The 19,678-nt window shown below is 47.4% G+C and overlaps 1 protein-coding gene across 2 annotated transcripts in view; it reads right to left on the reverse strand.

The window, feature by feature from the left end:
* Window positions 1–19,678, reverse strand: part of STK10 (serine/threonine kinase 10) — a 178,441-nt gene that overhangs the window by 68,586 nt on the left and 90,177 nt on the right. For both annotated transcript variants that reach the window (XM_035290516.3, XM_008990872.4), the window contains 3 exons: window positions 18,501–18,549; window positions 10,551–10,700; window positions 331–403 (listed from right to left, as the gene is read on the reverse strand). In XM_035290516.3, coding sequence (XP_035146407.2) covers window positions 331–403; window positions 10,551–10,700; window positions 18,501–18,549 — 272 coding nt within the window. The remainder of the gene's footprint in view (window positions 1–330; window positions 404–10,550; window positions 10,701–18,500; window positions 18,550–19,678) is intronic.

Raw genomic sequence — 19,678 nt, forward strand, 5'->3', positions numbered from 1 at the left:
CATACGAGGTGAATAAATCATTAACTGAATCCTGTTTTAGGGATTCTAGTTCAGTTATTAATGGAGGGCCTTCTATGTGCACCATTTAATTTAATCCGCACAGTAACCTTATTAAGTAGGAGCTATAATATCCCTAATTTGTGGATGAAGAAACTGAGGCACGGGAAAGCTAGGCAGCTTGGCCAAGGTCACACGGCTAGTAAGCCACGGGGCGGGGCATGCTCCCACAGGCTGACCCAGTCGCCCTTGCCTTCCAGCCCCTCCCGTCTAAGGCACCCCGGAGAGTTTTAAGGTCCAGTCCATTCCATTTCCAGAAGCTACACGACTCACCAGTAAGGCGTGCCTATGAAGGAATCTCGTTTCTGCAGAGTCTTCAGATTCTTGGCAGACACACCAAAGTCAGCTGCAACACAAAAATCTCGGATAGAGTTTTCCACGGACACTCCTCCACCCACGGCCCTGGGGTAAAAGCCGGGGACGTGGACTCAGGGATACAGATTCCCAGTCGACTAACATGCCATTTTCTATGTAGCAAATTAGAGCATTAAAAATACAAGACTATTTGCTGCTGAGAGGAAGTACGGAGATGAACACTGTGCTCTCTACTGAGAGCCTAAACTGGCAAGAGCCTTAGGAAAGCAATTTGGCAATAAATAGCAAGAACCTTTAAAATATCCATACCCTTTTAATCCAATCATTCCAAATCTAGGATTCTAACCTTATGAAACAATCTTAAATTCAAAAAAATTATGCATAATGATGTTAACCAAAATGCCATTATAATAACAGTGACACACTAAAATCACCCATAGTTGCTTGGCTATCAGGGAGTGATTTTTAAACTTTTTATGTATGTTAAGAAAAATGGAGGCCAGGCGTGGTGGCTCATGGCTGTAATCCCAGCACTTTGGGAGGCAGAAATAGGCAGATCACTTGAGGCCAGGAGTTTGAGATCAGCCTGGCCAACATGGCAAAACCCAGTCTCTACTAAAAATAAAAAAAAAATTAGCCAGGGGTGGTGGTGTGTGCCTATAATCCCAGCTACTTGGGAGGCTGAGGCACAAGAATCACTTGAACCCCGGAGGTGGAGGCGGCAGTGACCCATGATCGCACTACTGCGCTCCAAGCCCAGGCAACAGAGTAGCTGGAGACTTTCTAAAAAAAAAAAAATTAGCTGGGTGTGGTGGCATGTGCCTGTAGTCCCAATTACTGGGGAGGCTGAGGTGGGAGAATCACTTGAACCCAGGAGATAGAGGCTGCAGTGAGCCAGGATCGTGCCACTGCACTACAACCTGGGTGATATTTATTGATTACTCTTTATTTATTTATTCATATTATAATTATTATTTTGAGACAGAGTCTTGCTCTGTCACCCAGGCTGGAGTGCAATGGCGCAATCTCAGCTCACTGCAACCTCCACTTCCCGGTTCAAGCGATTCTCGTGCTTCAGCCTCCCGAGTAGCTGGGATTGCAGGAGACTGCCACCATGCCCAGCTAATTTTGTATTTTTAGTAGAGACGGGTGTCGCCTGATAGCTGCCTTTGGACAATTCATCCCAAGAAGCTGCAGCACTATGACAACTTCCGGCCATTCCGGGCACCCACCTTGCCTGGCCTTGAAATGAGCTGTATCCAGGAACTCCCATCAGACTCGCAATTTCAAACCAGGAGGCAGCACAATGCCAAGAGGCCGGGCCTGAATATGGGAGAACTTGGTTCCAGCCTCTGCTCTTCTGCCTCACTGGTCCATTCACCCATTCATTCACATGCTCACCAAGCTCCTTCAGGAGCCAGACACTAGCCGGGAGCAGAGAATACAGTGAGGACCCTTGGGTAGTCCACAGTTTAGTTGGGGGAGCAGAGAGTAAGCAAATAAACAAACATCTACTGCTAACATTGGGAAGTGCTGGGAAGACAGGGGTGTGGGGCTACTCGACAGTGCACAGTAGGGGCACGACCTTGAAGGAACAGTCATGGAGGGAGGGCTGGGGGCCTTGGAGGAAGAACAGTTTTATTCAGCATACACTAACTGCACATCTGTTATGTGCCAGACATTGTTCTAGGTGCAGAGATGAAAGTAATCAAGTCCTGCCCCTCACGCCACGTTATTCTTGTGGTGGAGACCGGCACTTGGCAGACTCCAAAGAATGCCTCAGTGAGAAGGCCCCAGGGCTGAGAAGGCAAGGCGAAGGAATGGGTTGGAGTGAGGGTGGGGGGCTACTTTAGACACAAACTCAGGATCTGGGGGAAGGTATTTCCAGGCAGAGAAAATTGCAAACAGGCTGGGAGGCAGGAACTAACAGGCTGGAGGGACCAGTAGGGACAGGACACAGCCTGGCCGGAAGGAGGGGCGGGGTTTGCAGCAGATAAGGCAGGAGGCAGGCAGGAGGAAGGGCAGTTACACCCCTGACCCTCAGTTTCCCCATCTGTGACATAGGGGTGATACCATGGAACCACTGTGCAGGTTTTCCTAAGAATTAAATGATAAACGCAAAGTACTCTGCTGCAAGGCCCACTCGTGGCAAAAGTGAGATGATGGTGATTATTTCAGCGGCCCATGAGCCAGTCCAGCCTTTTTCAGGCAGGGGCAAGGCTGATGCTGAACTAAGACCACCCCCACCACCTCGTGGGGGTGAGCCCCAGTTAATGCTAACTGGATAGCAGTTGCTATATCAGGGAACAGTTTGGCCAGCGAGAGGGGACAGGGGGCCCTTGACCTCCGGAGGTGGGACCAACAGGTGCCACAGGTGAGGTGGGAAAGCAGGAAACCCAGGTAGAGTCCGGCTCTGCTGCTGACTCTGGCGGGCAGCTCCCCTGGGCCTCCAGTGTAAGAATGGGAGGCAGGGCCCACCTTCCTGCTGGGTCAGCCAGACACCCCTGTGGGCCTGGCTCCCCCGCAAACACCACCGCCGGCACATCATCCCATCCCAGGAAACCTTCTGGGAACAGTGAGTGACTCTCAGGCTTGGGGTGAGGATCCCCAGAAGCTGGCCATTCCCCCACCATAGGCCCTGCTGATCCCCTCCTAAGAGAGAGGAAAAACAGAAACCACCACGATGACACACTGCCGGTCCCCAGGACCCTCCCTCAGGCACACACCAGCCAGCTCTTTGGGTAGCTGCTACTTCCCCTTCTGCCCCACGTGATGGGGCTCAGATGCGGGGGTGGGGGGGCAAGCCCCACCTTGCAGCCCAGAGAACTGAGCCTGCTTGCTCCCTGCACAGTTTATGAGGGAGTGTCCCTTGATAGCTGATGGTTACCCTTGAACAATTCAAAAGGGGATTTCCACCATGCAGTCTCTTTTGATGAAAACACTCCCCCTTCCCTTCCCATTTTAAAACGAACTAGAGACAAGGGCAGCAGAGATATGGGGAAACCTCCCTTTCTAGACTATAATTTCCATAAGGAAAGAGATCATTTCCGCTGTGTCCACAGTTGTATCCCTGGCACAATAGCTAGAGCAGGAAGCACTCAACAGGTTATCCAATGAGCACACTCATGAATGAATAAAGAGACAAAATTTGCTAGAATGGCTTTACTCATATATGTAAAAAATAAAACTGGGTTTTAAAAACTTGTTTGCCAGCAATTCTATTTGCAGAAATCCATCTCCAAAACTAGATCTATAATATATATGGATGCTTATAAAAGCAATAGCCAAAAAGAATGATAAATTGGAAACCATCTAAATTGTTGCAGGAGCTTCATTGCTGAATGGTTAGATAGATAAATTTTGGTTCACCCCAGCTATGAAATAACATGCTGCTCTTAAAAAGAATGAGGCTGTGTTTGTATGTACTAACCTGGAAGTTTATCTCTCATACATGTCCCAGACATGTTGCTGATTGATCATTGAGTCTTATAAAATGTGTAGTATGATTCCAGAAATGATCCAGGTAACGATACTTTAGTAGAAGATTATATATTTTTTTTTTGAGACGGAGTCCCGCTGTGTCACCCAGGCTAGAGGTGCGCCATCTTGGCTCACTGCAAACCTCTGGCTCCCAGGTTCAAGCAATTCTCCTGCCTCAGCCTCCTGAGTAGCTGTGATTACCGGCGTGGTAGCCCATGCCTGGCTAATTTATATATTTTTAATAGAGACGGGGTTTTACTGTGTTGGTCAGCCTGGTCTCGAACTCCTGACCTCAAATGACCCACCCACCTTAGTCTCCCAAAGTGCTGGGATTACAGGTGTGAGCCACCATGCCCAGCCAGATTGTCTTTTTGATGTATGAATATTGTATGTACATATGTGCACATGTGCACACACACACACACACACACACACACACACACACACACACCGGTCTGGAAGGTTACACATCCAACTTCCTGTTCACCTCCCGAAGTGGGATTTTGGTGGGGGCAGTGCACAGAGGGGACCTCACATTTGTCACTTGACACACTTTTAGTCTTTTAAAATGTTTTTAATAGAGTGAATTGTTTCTATGGTTAAAAAAACTGGTATGTAGCAAAGTTTTTTTGGTTTTGTGGGTTTTGTTTTGTTTTTCTATTAAGGACAACTCAATAGGGGCCAGGATGTGGTGAAAACAGAACTTCACACTCCACTGGGGGGAGGGTCAACTGGTACAACCAGCACGGGGCATGATGGCTGCAGATGAACAAAACCCGACTCACCGCACACACCCAGCACTCTGCTTCTGAGAATTCCTCCTCAAGGTATGTTACAGAAAGAGACTCAAAGATCCATGAACAGCACAGTCATCACTGCTTGATTTAGTAAAGAAGATGATAAACCTCACGAGAAACCTATGTATCCCCTTCAGGGCTTTCCTTAGGGCTTTGAAAAGTAAACTACATTTTCTGCATGTGATGGGAGACAAGAAAAACCCGAAAATCATCACGTTTCTGAGGAATCTTTAAGGATATGGAGGAATATGCTGACATTCAATGTTAAAAACCAGACTAAGAAACTGTATATATATAACTATCCCAGTTTATCTTATAAAAACTAATATTTACTGAGAACTTACCATGTGCATAGCACTGTGCAAAGTAATGTATGCATATCATCTGCACATCTATGCCTACACACATCACTTGTATCTATGACCCTTTGAGGCCTGGAAAATTATGACCCCCATTTTACAGATAAGGAAGCTTCAGTTAAGAGAGACTGAGTAACGTTCAGGTCACCCAGCTGTGCTCTTTCCCACTATCTGGTCCAACCTTTCTGCAGAAAGAAAAAAGACTTGGAGGGAAGCCCACAGGGAGTGGTGATTTATTCTGGTAGGATTAGGAGAGACTTTAATTCTCCTTTTTGTGGGTCTTATTCCAAATTGTCTACAGGACTCTAGCGACTTGTGTGTGTGTGTGTGTGTGTGTGTGTGTGTGTGTGTGTTTTCTGATGACCAAAATAATGTTGTTTATTAGAAACTCATTATTTTACAGATAAACAACTATAATACTGACAGCTAAACATTTAAGGGTTTGCTGTGTATATAGCTTCAGATTTATTTATTTATATTAAAATTATATATTTTTAATTAAAACAATTTTTTTATAGTGTCGAGGTCTCACTATGTTGCTCAGGCTGCTCTTGAACTCCTGGCTCAAGCGATCCTCTCACCTTGGCCTCCCAAAGTGCTGAGATTACAGGTGTGAGCCCTACCTAAAAATTATATATAAGTAGAAATAGACAAAAATTATATATACATAATTTTTATGTATTTTCTACTTTTAAAAATGTAATCAGATTAAACATGCTATTTTTCAAGTTGCTTTTCCCCTTCAAAGTATGTATTACACATCTTTATAAGAGATGCAACTTCATTTTTTCTGCAACTTAGTTTCAATAGCTGAAGAAGATTCCACTGTTTGACAGCACCGTCACTTACTGAACCCTCTACTGGAGTGTGTGCACTTGGATCATTTCTGATTTCTTGCTCTTACAAATACTGATGTAATGTCTACCTTTGTATATATCTTTCTGTATAGGCATCAATATCCTAATTACCTTTATAATGAACAAAATGACATAAACAGTGTAAAATGCATTATAACATGCACAAAAGCAGTGAACTTAGAATACATGCACATTTATAAGGGAGTCTCTCATCCGTCCCCTTGATCTGTCACCTTGGTGAAGGTGACCAAAAGAATCCAAGGTAGGGCCGGGCGCAGTGTCTCATGCCTGTTATCCTAGCACTTTGGGAGGCCAAGGCAGGTGGATCATGAAGTCAGGAAATCAAGACCATCCTGGCTAACACGATGAAACTCCATCTCTACTAAAAATATAAAAATTAGCTGGGTGTGGTGGTGCATGCTTGTAGTCCCAGCTACTTAGGAGGTTGAAATAGGAGAATTGCTTGAACCCAGGAGGTAGAGGTTGCAGTGAGCAGAGAGCGCACCACTGTACTCCAGCCTGGGTGACAGAACAGGACTCTATCTCAAAAAAAACAACAAAAAAACATCCAAGGTAGGAGCAACCTTGTCATTCAGAAAACAGTGAAAACCGTCCAGTCCAAAATACCAACAGTGCTCCTGCGGACAAATGCTAGCCAGGTCCCCCATGGCACAAGCAGGAAAGCAAAGGACAGAGAGGTGCTGGGACTTGCTGAAACTGAGGTGCGGACAGAAGAAAGCAAATGCTTCTACCCTCAGCCCTGGGATCTGCAGCTCGCACCAGCCAGTGCGCATCTGGCTCATTAAGAAAGTGGCTTCTTCTCATGAGAGGGATGACCTGCCCTCTCAGAAGTGTCAGGCAAACAGTGTGGGCAGAGAAGTAAGAAGATTCTAGCTTGATCATAGACAAATTGCTAAATGCCTCTGAGCATCAGTTTCCTCATCTATTAAATAGGGATCATATTATTTAGCCAACCGTGAGCCGTGAAGAACTGCTCTACCTTGGTAATAAAAGTCTTTGCAAAATTATAGCTGAGGAAATGATAACAATGAAAGAAATCACACCTAACCAACTCCATCTTGCTTCTAACCTTGAAGCTGTCCTTGTTCATTCCTGGGCATAGGCCGAACTAACTTTGAGAAAAAATTCAGTTCATGGTTTGACTCTGAAACAAAATTGGTAACAGCCCCTTCCTAAAAAGACCCCCTTCTTGCCCGAGGACCGGTTTGCCTTTGCAGGACTAGCAAATTAGCTATGAGATTAGAAATTACAGTTTAGACTCCTGCAGCTCCTGGCTCCAAGAGTCTAAACCTCCCCAGATTGCTCCTGGGGATATGATCACTACTGTAAAACCTATGATCAGTGCTTGAGATATTTTGTAGACCCTACACTCCGAAGGATCAGCTGACACCACCCAAACGGTAATCCAGCTCAACCAGTTCTGCCATCACCTCCAGGAACAGAAAACAGCAAGAAAACTTCATCTCTAACCTGACCAATCAGCACTCCCCATTTCCCAAGCCCCTACCCACCAAATTATCTTTAAAAACTCTGATCCCAGAATGCTCAGGGAGGCTGATTTGAGTAATAATAAAACTCTGGTCTCCTGCACAGCAGGTTCTGTGTGAATTACTCTTTCGCCATTGCAATTCCCCTGTCTTAATAAATCAGCTCTGCCTAGGCAGAGGGCAAGGTGAAACCATTGGGCGGTTACAGTAAGGTTATTTTTATTTTCTTTTGTTTTTTAGAAACCTGGAGACATGTGCCCATTTGCTAAAGGCTTCATCTTCTGCTTTGACCCCCACCCTCAGCCTTCACTGACTCTCCTCCCACATCACACTGCACTGTCTTCCTGACACCCTCACCACACTCAGCGCCAAGACTGCCCTTTGTTCCCGCTTCCCATCCTTCACAAGCTTCTGCCTCACTCACTCCCCTTCTGCTGGGCCTATGTGATTCTCATAGGCTGGGCAGAGTCGGGGGACAGCAGTTTGTTTTCCTGGCCAGTCCAAATCCTCCCTCCCTCTGAAAAATCATCTCCCCACTGGCCACACTGCCCCATGTGGATGGGAAGGGAGGAGACTTCCGTGTTGTCATGTGACCCCACCCTCTGTACCAGAGACTGTTGACAAGCCCGGCCTATGGGAGACACCCTTCTTCCTGGGCCTCACTGATTGATCCAAGGATTGGTCTGATTGAGCCAAGTGGGGCCAATCAGAGCCCTCCCCTGGGATTATAGATACCAAAGCCTCCAATGGTGAATTCAGGCTCCTGCAGGAGGTGGTGATGCTGGAAAAGGTGAAACTAGATGGTGTCCTGAGCTTGGTGGAGACAGTTAGTCTGGGAGCCTAACCTATGTGCCCAGAAAGGCAGGGGCCAGGGAGATGGGCCTGGCAGCATTTATGTTCCAGGTTCCAACCAACTTTGAGGCCCACCCCACTGCATTTCTTCTCCAATTTGGCTCCACAATGTACAGTTTCCTGTTTGCCTTAACTCTTCGGAAATAGGTTTTCATCACTAAGAGAGTGACAGTCACTAAGCATGTAGGCTCTGGAGCCAGCTGCCTTGGTTTGAACTCTATCAGCAGTGTGACCTTGGATAAGTCAGTCTTGCTAGGTCCCAAATCCATCCTGCAAGATGTTATCAGTGGCCTTTGAGGATGAAATGAGTTAACACATATCAGCTGCTGGCTCAGCGCATGGTAGCTACAGTGAAAGAACCAGGTCCCCAGCCTGCTGACAGCAGGAAATAGCACTGCTGGGTTAGGTGAAGGCAGGAGTGAGAGGAGGGTAGTTGGCCTCCTGACTGGTCTACTTGCCAGGTCTCCTGCACATTGGGGAGGGGGCGTGAGGGTTGGGAGTTGGGGATGCTGAAGTAACCACAGACTAAATAAGTGGTGGTAATGCTGGAAGTGACTGTTTATTGAGTACCAACTATGGTCTCTTTTTTTTTTGTTCTTGAGACAGTCTCATTCCGTAGTCCAGGCTGGAGTGCAATGGTGCAGTCTTGGCTCACTGCAACCTCTGCTTCCTAGGTTCAAGCAACTCACCTGCCTCAGCCTCCTAAGTAGCTGGGATTACAGCCACACGCCACCACACCTGGCTAATTTTTGTATTTTTAGTAGAGACAGGGTTTTGCCATGTTGGCCAGACTGGTCTTGAATTCCTCAGGTGATCCACCCGCCTTGGCCTCCCAAAGTGCTGGGATTACAGGCATAAGCCACCACACCCGGCCAAAAAGCATTACTTTAAAAACTGTGTTATAGGCATATCATTTAGCAATGCAGAAGTACACATGAGAAGAGCTCAAAGTGCTTGTCTCTGTAGGTCGATGGCAAAGGGAGACATGTGAGGAGATGACACACGTATGTGTTATTTTGGTAAAAAAAAAAAATTAAAAAAACGAAGAGGAGACATTTAAAGAGGTAAGTTTCGAGCCGGGTGTGGTGGCTCACATCTGTAATCCCAGTGCTTTGGGAGACTGAGACAGGTGGTTCACTTGTGGTCAGGAGCTCGAGACCAGCCAGGCCAACATGGTGAAACCCCGTTTCTACTAAAAATATAAAAGTTAGCAGGGTGTGGTGGTGCACGCCTGTAATCCCAGATACTAGGGAGGCTGAGGCAGGAGAATCACTTGAACCCAGGAGGTGGAGGTTGCAGTAAACCGAGATTGCACCACTGCATTCCACCCTGGGTGATAGAGTGAGATTCTGTCTCAAAAAAAAAAGAAGAAGAAGAAGGTTTTGATATATGTGCTTAATGTCCTACTGTTTTCCAACTGGGGATGGAGCTGGGTCATCCCTCCATCCATCACTCTCACTCAAATTCTCTTGATTAGAAAGAAATGACCAGGCACAGTGGCTCACACCTGTAATCCCAACACTTTGGGAGGCCAAGGCAGGCGGATCACCTGAGGTCAGGAGTTCGAGACCAGCCTGGCCAACATGGTGAAACCTCATCTCTACTGAAAGTACAAAAATTAGCCGGGCGTGGCGGCAGGTGCCTGTGATCCCAGCTACTTGGGAGGCTAAGACATGAGAATCATTTGAACCTGGGAGGTGGAGGTTGCAGTGAACCAAGAACTCACCAATGCATTCCAGCCTGTGTGACAGAGTAAGACTGTCTCAATGAAATAAAATATAAAATAAAATAAAATAAAATAATAAAATAAAATAAAATAAATAAAATAAAAATTTTTTAAAAAAGAAAGAAGCAGCCGGGCGCAGTGGCTCAAGCCTGTAATCCCAGTACTTTGGGAGGCCGAGGCGGGTAGATCACAAGGTCAAGAGAACGACACCATCCTGGTCAATATGGTGAAACCCTGTCTCTACTAAAGATACAAAAAATTAGCTGGGCATGGTGGCACGTGCCTGTAATCCCAGCTACTCGAGAGGCTGAGGCAGGAGAATAGCCTGAACCCAGGAGGCGGAGGTTGCGGTGAGCCGAGATTGCGCCATTGCACTCCAGCCTGGGGAACAAGAGCGAAACTCTGTCTCAAAAAAAAAATTTTTAAAAAAAAAAAAGAAAGAAAGAAGCAAGAGTAGGAAGGGGAGAACTGCTGACATGCCAAGAGGGTGTAGGCGTGAGGATCCACACTCCCACCAGGCCCACACTGGACTGCAGAGGCCAGGCTGACACCCAGGCAAGTGCCCTGTGACTTCACCTTTCCCACCCTAAGTCCCTTACCCAGCCTGATGTCTCCCTCGAGGGTCATCAGCACGTTGCCAGCTTTCAGATCTCGGTGGATGATCCTCTTGCTGTGCAGGAAGTTGAGGGCTTCTAGCATCTGGCGGCAAACGACCTGTATCTGGGGCTCTGTGAGGCCTCTGTCCAGCTCTGGTAATAGAGGAGAACGGCTGTCAATTCAGTAAGCACTCGTCGCAGGCAACTGAAATGTCAGGCCCACGCCAGGGAGAAACACAAAAGCCACCAAAATCAAGGAGTGCTCACCATGTACTGGGTTCATTTCTAAGCACATCATGCACACTGACCCATTTTGTCATCACAATAGACCTATGGAGCAGGCATAAGTATTGTCCCCCTTTTACAGATGGGGAAATTGAGGCTTGGAAAGGTTGAGCCACCAGCTCAAGGTCATGCAGGTGGGAAGTCACAGATTTGAGATTCAAACCAGGGTCTGGCTTTAGAGCTCTGGTTTGTAAACATAAGCCTGACTGAGGCATAGAGATCCATCATGTCTCCAGACACTGAGAGGGCACTTACTATGTGTCTGGCTGTGTGCTTGGCACAGGAAGGCAGAGGGGACATGGAAATAGCCAATAACATTTGGAGCAGAGTAGGGTGCAGGCATGTGGGATGTCAGAACCGGTAGGAACCCCTTCTAGCTGGGGGAATCGGGAGGCTGCCCAGAGGAAAGGATATTTGGGCTGTGTCTTAACGGAGGAGAATAGGCGGGGCAAGGGCACTCTAGGTCAAGGAGCCAGCAGAGGCAATGGCTGACATGAGCTGGTGTTTAAAAAATATCCACTGGGAAGACCCTCTCTTGGGTGACCCACTTTCTCAGTATGAGGAAGCTTTTTTTATGTTTCTTCTTTTTTGCCTATTAAACTTTCCACTGGGTATTGGTGGTGGCACCGGGGGATGCGGAAGGGGAAAGGCCAGAGAGACCAGAGGGCAGGTTGCTAAGAGCCTTTTGTGTGCCAGTCAGCGGGGAGACACAAGTGCCCACGTGCACACACTGCAGACAGCTCGATGTCTGCCTAGAGATGGCCAGGGCCTTTCTTCCCTGAGGTTCACAGGTTGAATAAGTCTGAGCAGGAAGGTGGGGAGCAGGAAGAATATTCCTGGAGAGGGGAACAGACTCGTGTGGTGGGAGGGGGCAGATGAAGGGAGAGTGACTCAAGGTCAGAAGTCAACAGGCCTTGACTCTGCAGGACTTTTGGGCCACACTGTGGTGGCTGCATTTGATTTGAAATGTGGTGGGCAGTCCACGAGAGGTTCTGAGTGGGGCAGACAGTCTGATTTTTGCATTAAAAAAATTCCTATGGCTGAGAGAAGTTTAGTGCTCTCTACTCAGAAGGCCAAGATAGGAGAATCACTTGAGGCCAGGAGTTCAAGGCTGGCCTGGGCAACATAGCGAGACCCAGCTATGCTTATAACATTTATTATGTTATAAATGAAACAAAATAAACAACAAAAAAAATTCCCTCTAGTGCAGCAAAGAGCTTGCTGGGCAGCAGGGGCAGGGGCTCAGCTGGAGGTCATCAAAGTGGTCCCGACAGCAGCCAAGGCAGAGAGGAGAAAAGCTCAATGGATGGATTAGGGAGGTGGAGCCGACAGAATGTGGAGGCAGTGGAGGAAGGGAGTGAGAAGATTCCGGGGTGACAGCCTTGTGCTCTGCATCCCACAAGACTGTCCTGATTCAGTCAATGTTGCTACCCAAGACCCCTGTGACCAGGGGAGCCACCTCCCTTGGCCTGCCAGGTTCTCAGGCTTCAGCTTCTAAGCCTGGTCACCCAAAGGCACTGCTCTGAGTCCTCCCTCTGCCTATAGCAGAACTGCAGTGTCCAGCTCACCCATTGGTGCCTGGACAGGAACCCACAAGGCTCAGCTCTCCCAGCCAAGTCCTGAGGAGTGGCAAAATAGACATGCCAGCCAGGAATGCAGGTACCAACTGCCCTGCCCTGGGAAGCCAGGCCCCAGATCAGGGCTCCTGGACCAGAGACTTCTCTCTCTAGAGCCTGCAAGCTGCTCTCTGTCCCTGTGGCCTCATCCTTAACCTCTGTGCCTCCAGCCAGGGGCCAGGATCAGAGCCTGCATGGGCTTCAGGAGCACACAGACCAAGCCTATGCCAAGGTGCTGCCTCTCACTAGTTGTGTGGTTACTGGCAAGTCACCTAAGTGCTCTGGCCCTTCATTTCCTGGTCTGTGAAATGGGATGATTATAACCGACATAGGCAGGGCTCCAGCCCTGAGCCACCACGCGTGGCCTGATACACTTTTTAAAGTCAGGACCAGGGGAGCTACCTCCCTTTAAAGTCAGGATTGAGCTGGGCGTGGTGGCTCATGCCTGTAATCCCAGCACTTTGGGAGGCTAAGGCATACCATGAGGTCAGGAGTTTGAGACCAGCCTGGCCAATATGGTGAAACCCCATCTCTACTAATAATACAAAAATTAGCCGAGCATGGTGGCACACACCTGTAGCCCAGCTAGTCAGGAGGCTGAGGCAGAAGAATTGCTTGAACCTGGGAGGCAGAGGTTGCAGTGAGCCCTGGGAGGCAGAGCGAGACTCCATTTCAATAAATAAGTAAATAAAATAAAGTCAGGATTATTGAAGTAAAATTTACATATAGAAAAAATTCACCTATTTAAGATATACAGTTCTATGAATTTTGACCAACATATTCAGTCATGTAACCCTGTTCACAATTTAGATACAAAATCCACCAATCATCCTCCAAGATTCCCCTGCGGCCTTTGCAGTAAACTCTTACCCCCGTTTCCAGCCCCTATGTAATTACTAATTTGATTTCTATCCCTATAGTGTTGTATTTTTCTAGAATGTCATATAATTGGAATCATACAATATGCAGCCTTTTGAGTCCAATACATTTTTAGGAATGATTTTTAATTACACAGCAATGCATGAATACTTTCTCCTTATTAAAAAAAACTACAACACTGCAAATGAATCTAAGTCCCCTTTGACACCACATCCAATCCTTGCCTCCCATCCTTTCCATGATAAAAGGGTGGAGACCCAAGATGTTTAATAGGTAGCAAGGCATGGCCAATCGTATCCATTTCAATCGGAACAGGCACTGGGTGTTAAACTAGAATGGTTCCATGGTGACATACCACATGGGCATTTTCTCCATGTCACAAAAGGGCCAGTCCTGTGCCCCAAAGCCTCCAAAAAGAGAAACCTGGACTGGACCTCAGGGAATGGATCTCTGGGCCCCAAATCCAGGCTAGTAATGCTTTCCAGCCATGCAGGGCAAAGGGGAGACGGATGGAGGAGCAGAAAGCCCCTCTAAGTAGGGCAGGCATCTGCAGGGAAGTCAATCCTAAACAGCTGCCGCTAGGACCTAGCTCTGAACGTGTTGGCTGTCACTATTTCAGCTTCTCTTCTCCAATTATGATTTCCCAAATGTTCCTTTAACTGCTGCCACCAACAAGGGGAAAGCTGCCTAGGGCTAGAGCAGTCAGGGCCAAGAGGAGAACTGAGACGGGAGCCAGGGCAGGGTTTGCCTGCTGGCTTAGCTGTAGTCTGGGTCACGCCCCAGCTGTGAATGAGGTCGAGGGCATAGTACACTTCAGTGCCTTTTCTGTCTCTGATATTCCCCTCCAGCTAAGCTCATTAAGTTAAGCTGCATACCAGGGGACACAGAGGCTGCTAGCTGGTTTCCATTTCCCCCTTCTTTTTTAGTATCAGAACATATGGCTACCCAGCTAGAAAATCACATTCCCCAGCCTCCATTCCAGCTGTGTGTGATATGCTACAGCTAATGAGACCTATAGCAAAGTGTCATGTAAAGTTTTTCTGAAGTCTCTTTAAAAAAGAGTCTTCACTGTGGGGTAGGGGTGGGTGGTTATTCTACCCTCTTGTCTTCCCTCCTGCTGCTTGGAATTCAGATGTGATGGCTGGCGCTCCCACACCATCTTGTCATCAAGGGCAGAAAACCAGCATGAGAATGGGGCTAACACAGAGGACAGTGGGGCCAACAGTTGGTTAAAGAAATCAAGTCCTTACCATAACTCTTCATTTATTTTTTATTTTATTTTTGAGACAAGGTCTCACTCTGTCACCGAGGCTGGAGTGTACTGACATGATTTTGGCTCACTGCAACCTCTGCTTCCTGAGCTCAAGTGATCCTCCAGCTTCAGCCTCCCGAGTAGCTGGGATTACAAGTATAAACCACTAAGCCCAGCTAATTTTTGTATTTTTTGTAGAGTCGGGATTTTGCTGTGTTGCCCAGGCTGATCTCAAACTCCTGAGCTCAAAGTGATCCACCTGCCTCAGCCTCCCAAAGTGCTGGGATTACAGGTGTGAGCCACTGCATTCCACCCCTTATCATAACTCTTTAAAACTCCTAGAACAAGCTGTGCCTGAGCTAGCCATCCTTTAAGTCTTCAGTTCTTTGTGCTAATAAATTCTACTTCCTATATCCCCCACCTAAAAAAGTCTGAGTATTGGCCGGGCGCGGTGGCTCAAGCCTGTAATTCCAGCGCTTTGGGAGGCCGAGGCAGGTGGATCATGAGGTCAAGAGATTGAGACAATCCTGGTCAACATGGTGAAACCCCGTCTCTACTAAAAATACAAAAATTAGCTGGGCATGGTGGTGCATGCCTCAGCTACTCAGGAGACTAAGTGAAACTCTGTCTCAAAAAAAAAAAAAATGTCTGAGTATTTTGGCTCCTTATAACCTAAAGTCTCAATTCATACCAGACTATCTCTTTTATCCTGTTGGAGTCTATCCCCCAAAATGGTAATCTTCAAAGGCAGTGTCTGCTGAGAGAAGGCACACCCAAGAGCCATATAACACGTGCCATGTATCCTTCTCGCTACTGTCATTTACCTGCCTGGGAACTCGGTGGCGTGGTAAGTGGCTCTGAAACAAAGCTTATGGGTCCTGCCTTTCTACAGCCCGGGATGGGATGGACTACTGTGAATCTGACACATTCCTGAGATGGGTTTAGATCACAATCCTAAAAGACACAGTCTCAAATACCATAATTCCAAATGTTGAAATCCCCGAAGATCAAAATCCCTAAAATCTAAAATCCTAAAAATCTCAATCACAGGATAGTTGTATCCTGTTAGGTCAACTCTTATGAACGGTCTCTGTGCAACTGCCCATAATCTATCCCTGTAATACGCTTGTTCCTAAGTTAAATTTGAAAAAACTAAATGGTCTTTAGTTTATATATATATTCCCCACCCCCTCTCCCCCTTTTTCTTTTGAGATGGAGTCTCACTGTCTCACCCAGGCTGGAGTGCAGTGGTGCGATCTTGGCTCACTGCAACCTCCACCTTCTGGGTTCAAGCGATTCTCCTGCCTTAGTCTCCTGAGTAGCTGGGACTACAGACGTGCACCATCACACCTGGCTAATTTTTCTATTTTGAGACAGGGTTTCACCGTGTTAGCCTGGCTTGGTCTTGAACTCCTGACCTCAAGTGATTCACCTGCCTCAGCCTCCCCAAGTGCTGGGATTATAGATGTGAGCCACCACACACAGCCCTTTCCCCGCTGTTTTAAATAGCATTACTTTCTGCAATTCACTATGCTATGTATTTCATCCTCACATCATTTTCAATACTGGAGGCATAAATAGTATAGAGATTTTGAGAGAGTTCTAATTCCTTTTATGAGTTTTTTGCTAATTTAACTTCATGAAAGTGTGTTATCTCAGCATTGATGGTGTATAAGCATTGCTCATTATGTAAAAATGTTAAAAGTTCCTCAATAAATGAAGAGATGTCCTTTTGGTACATTTGCATTTGTGAAAGATAGACTTTCTCTAGATCCCAGCTCTTTGGGCATCTGCATAGGCCCTAGTGACCCACTGAGGGTTTTAATCGATCTCATCAAAAGGCTTAGGTGGCTCATTACAAGAGTTCAGACAACAGCTATAAAACTGTGTACACACAATCGCCAATCCTGGTGATATGCATTTATACATTTCCCTTTTTGACCTCTTTCTTTATGAGTACAAGTCATCTGCTCAATTTTTTTTTTGAGATAGAGTTTTACTGTGTCACCCAGGCTGGAGTGCAGTGGTGTTACCTTGGCTCACTGCAATCTCTGCCTCCTGGGTTCAAGTGATTCTCCTGCCTCAGTCTCCCAAGTAGCTAGGATTACAGGCACCTGCCACCACGCCCAATTAATTTTCGTATATTTAGTAGAGATGGAGTTTCACCATGTTAGCCAGGCTGGTCTCGAACTCCTGACCTTGGGTGATCTGCCTACCTCAGCCTCCCAAAGTGCTGGGATTACAGGTGTGAGCTACTGCATCCGGCTGATCTGCTCATAATTGTTATACCTGTGTAACCATCCTGGGTATAACTGAGTGTTTCTGTTTGCAAGAATATGCACGTTATTATCGCCTATTTGATTGTGTAAAGTAGCCTATGAAGTGTTGTCATGTTTTTCTATTTCTCAAATCCCCCTTTAAAATATAAATATACAGAATTTAAAAACTTTTTTTTAGAATTACATTTTTGAGATTTTGACCTTTCAGGATTGTACTTGACAGGAGTTTAGACTTTTGGCATTTTGTTATTTTGGGATTTCAACATTCAGGATTATGGCAATCAAGGTTGTTTCAGTATTATGATTGGCTCTGTCCTGAGATAAACTCAGGGAAAATACCTTCAATGGTGTGACATTATACCGAGTGCTTCTCTTCTTCTGGACCATCCCAGAATCCTGGACATGTCCCTCAACCTTCCAGGCCTCTCCTTGGCCTCTCTGAACTCACTGTCTTGCAGGGTGGCAAGAGCCGGGGATGCTGCGGGATGGGCCGTGGTGAGGAGCGGGTCACCCAGACCTGGGTTCACAGCTCTCCTGTGTGAACTGGGTGAGCCCTTTAACCGTTCAAGTGTCAGCTCAATAAAAAATAAAAGTGATGCTCGCCTGTAATGCACTTTTGGAGGCCTAGGAGGGTGGATCACCTGGGGTCAGGAGTTTGAGACCAGCCTGGCCAACATGGTAAAACCCCGTCTCTACTAATTAGCTGGGCATGGTGTCAGGTACCTGTAACCCCAGCTACTCAGGAAGGACGCTGAAGCAGAAGAACTGCCCAGGTGGAGGAGGTCACAGTGAGCCAAGATCGTGCCACTGCACTCCAGCCTGGGCAACCGAGCAAGACTTCATCTCAAAAAATAAAAAAATAAAACTGATACTCTTCCTGATTTTACACCTGAGGATTAGAGGAGGATCACATATGTGAACATGGCTGTGAACAGAGAAACACAGTTTCTCTGGCATATAGAAACTATTCACAAAGGAATGGCCACTACTAACATTTCACTATAGTCATCGTCATTGCTATGCTCAAGCTTGCGCAGGACACTGAGACCTGACACTGTCCCCACTGAGCATTTACTAAATGTGTGGGTCTCCCCACTTTTCAAAGACCTTCCTCTGGTATCTTGCTTTCATCTTCTTAGAGTACTGTGCTGTGGGGTCCCTCATAGAAGGCATCACACCCATCTTACAGTCAAGAGGCCTCAAGAGGGAGAGTGGCCAGTTTAAATGGCCACACATGGCTTTTGGGACAGGGAGTGCTGGTCTTCCAGCAAATATTTTCTTCAAGAACCCAACCCCCCTGTCTCAACTAAAAATAGAAAAACAAGCCATTCGTGGTGGTGTATGCCTGTAGTCCCAGGCTACTTGGGAGGTTGAGGCAGGAGAATCGCTTGAACCCAGGAGGCAGAGGTTGTGAGTGACCTGAGATCACACCACTGCACTCCAGCCTGGGCAACAGAGCAAGCCTCTGTCTCAAGAAAAGAAAGAAAGGAAAAAAAGCTGACAAAGCAAAGAGGTGCTCAAAGAGGCCATGGGAACTGACAGAGTGGGAGAGTGGAAGACCCAGTCCTAGACAGAGCCATTCAGCAGTTAGACTTAGGACGCCAAACCAGACATCTGGTCCCGGCAATCAAGTAAGACTCACCCAGCATGATAGCATCCACAGCTCCTCCTGGACAGAACTCAATCATGATCTGCAGAAAACACAGGGAAAAGTAACAATGAGTGGGGCTGCCCAGCCCTTGAGACCGAAAACCCCCAGGTCCCAGCCAGGCAGGGTCCACCAGCGTCCAATGCCTGGGTGCCCCTGCTCCCTGGACCTCCACCTCCTGCCTTGGGAGCCCAACCCCCTCCCCCAATGTGCCTCACCCTCACAGGAGGCTCTGACACCCAGAGGAGCTGCTTGGGGGCTTCATTTTCTGAAGGAGGAAAATCAAGTTGCTATGAAGACCTGAAACTTCAGCAAACAGCCTCTTCAGCCAAGCATACACCCTCCCGCCTCGCTCCCGCCTATGTCCTGGTGCCCACCAGCCAGCTGCCCTGTTTCCTACACTCCACAGCCAAGAACCTCAGGACGCCTTCCCCGTGGCCAAGCTGGCCAAGTCCTCCCAGAATCCCAGCACCTAGTTCAGGCTGTCTTCCATCTTCCAGCACCCCAGAACTTGCTGGCTTAGGACATCAGGGCCTCTAAGATCAGCTCAGATGGAGAAACTGAGGCCAAGAAAGGGAATGTAACGACCAAGGCCACACAGTTTGTTCCTGGACTGGGAAGCAGGGCTCCAAACCCTCAGGTCATCCACTCACTCATCATACACCTGCTTCACACTGACAGACTGCAGGCCCTGGGAGAACAGCCAGGTCCAGGCCCTCAAGGGGCTCCCAGCCTAGTGGAGAGGCGGAAAGGACAATTACATTAAAAAGCTCTTCTCGCCCTGGTTCACTCCTATTCTCACTCTTTCTGGCCCACTCTGGGCTCTTCGCATAGATGCTTTTTTTTTTTTTTTTCTTTTGAGACAGAGTCTCGCTCTTGTCACCCAGGCTAGAGTGCAAGGGCATGATCTTGGCTCCATCTCTCAGGTTCAAGCTGTTCTCCTGCCTCAGCCTCCCAAGTAGCTGGGATTAAAGGTGCCTGCCACCACACCTGGCTAATTTTTGTGTTTTTAGTAGAGACAGGGTTTCACCATATTGGCCAGGCTGGTCCCCAACTCATGACCTCAGGTGATCTGCCTGCCTTGGCCTCCCAAAGTGCTGGGATTACAGGCATGAGCCATCATGTCTGGCCTCTTTTTTCTTTTTCTCTTTTTAATTGAGACGGAGTCTCAC

The sequence above is a fragment of the Callithrix jacchus genome, chromosome 2 (assembly GCF_049354715.1).
Source record: "Callithrix jacchus isolate 240 chromosome 2, calJac240_pri, whole genome shotgun sequence".
NCBI lineage: Eukaryota > Metazoa > Chordata > Mammalia > Primates > Cebidae > Callithrix > Callithrix jacchus.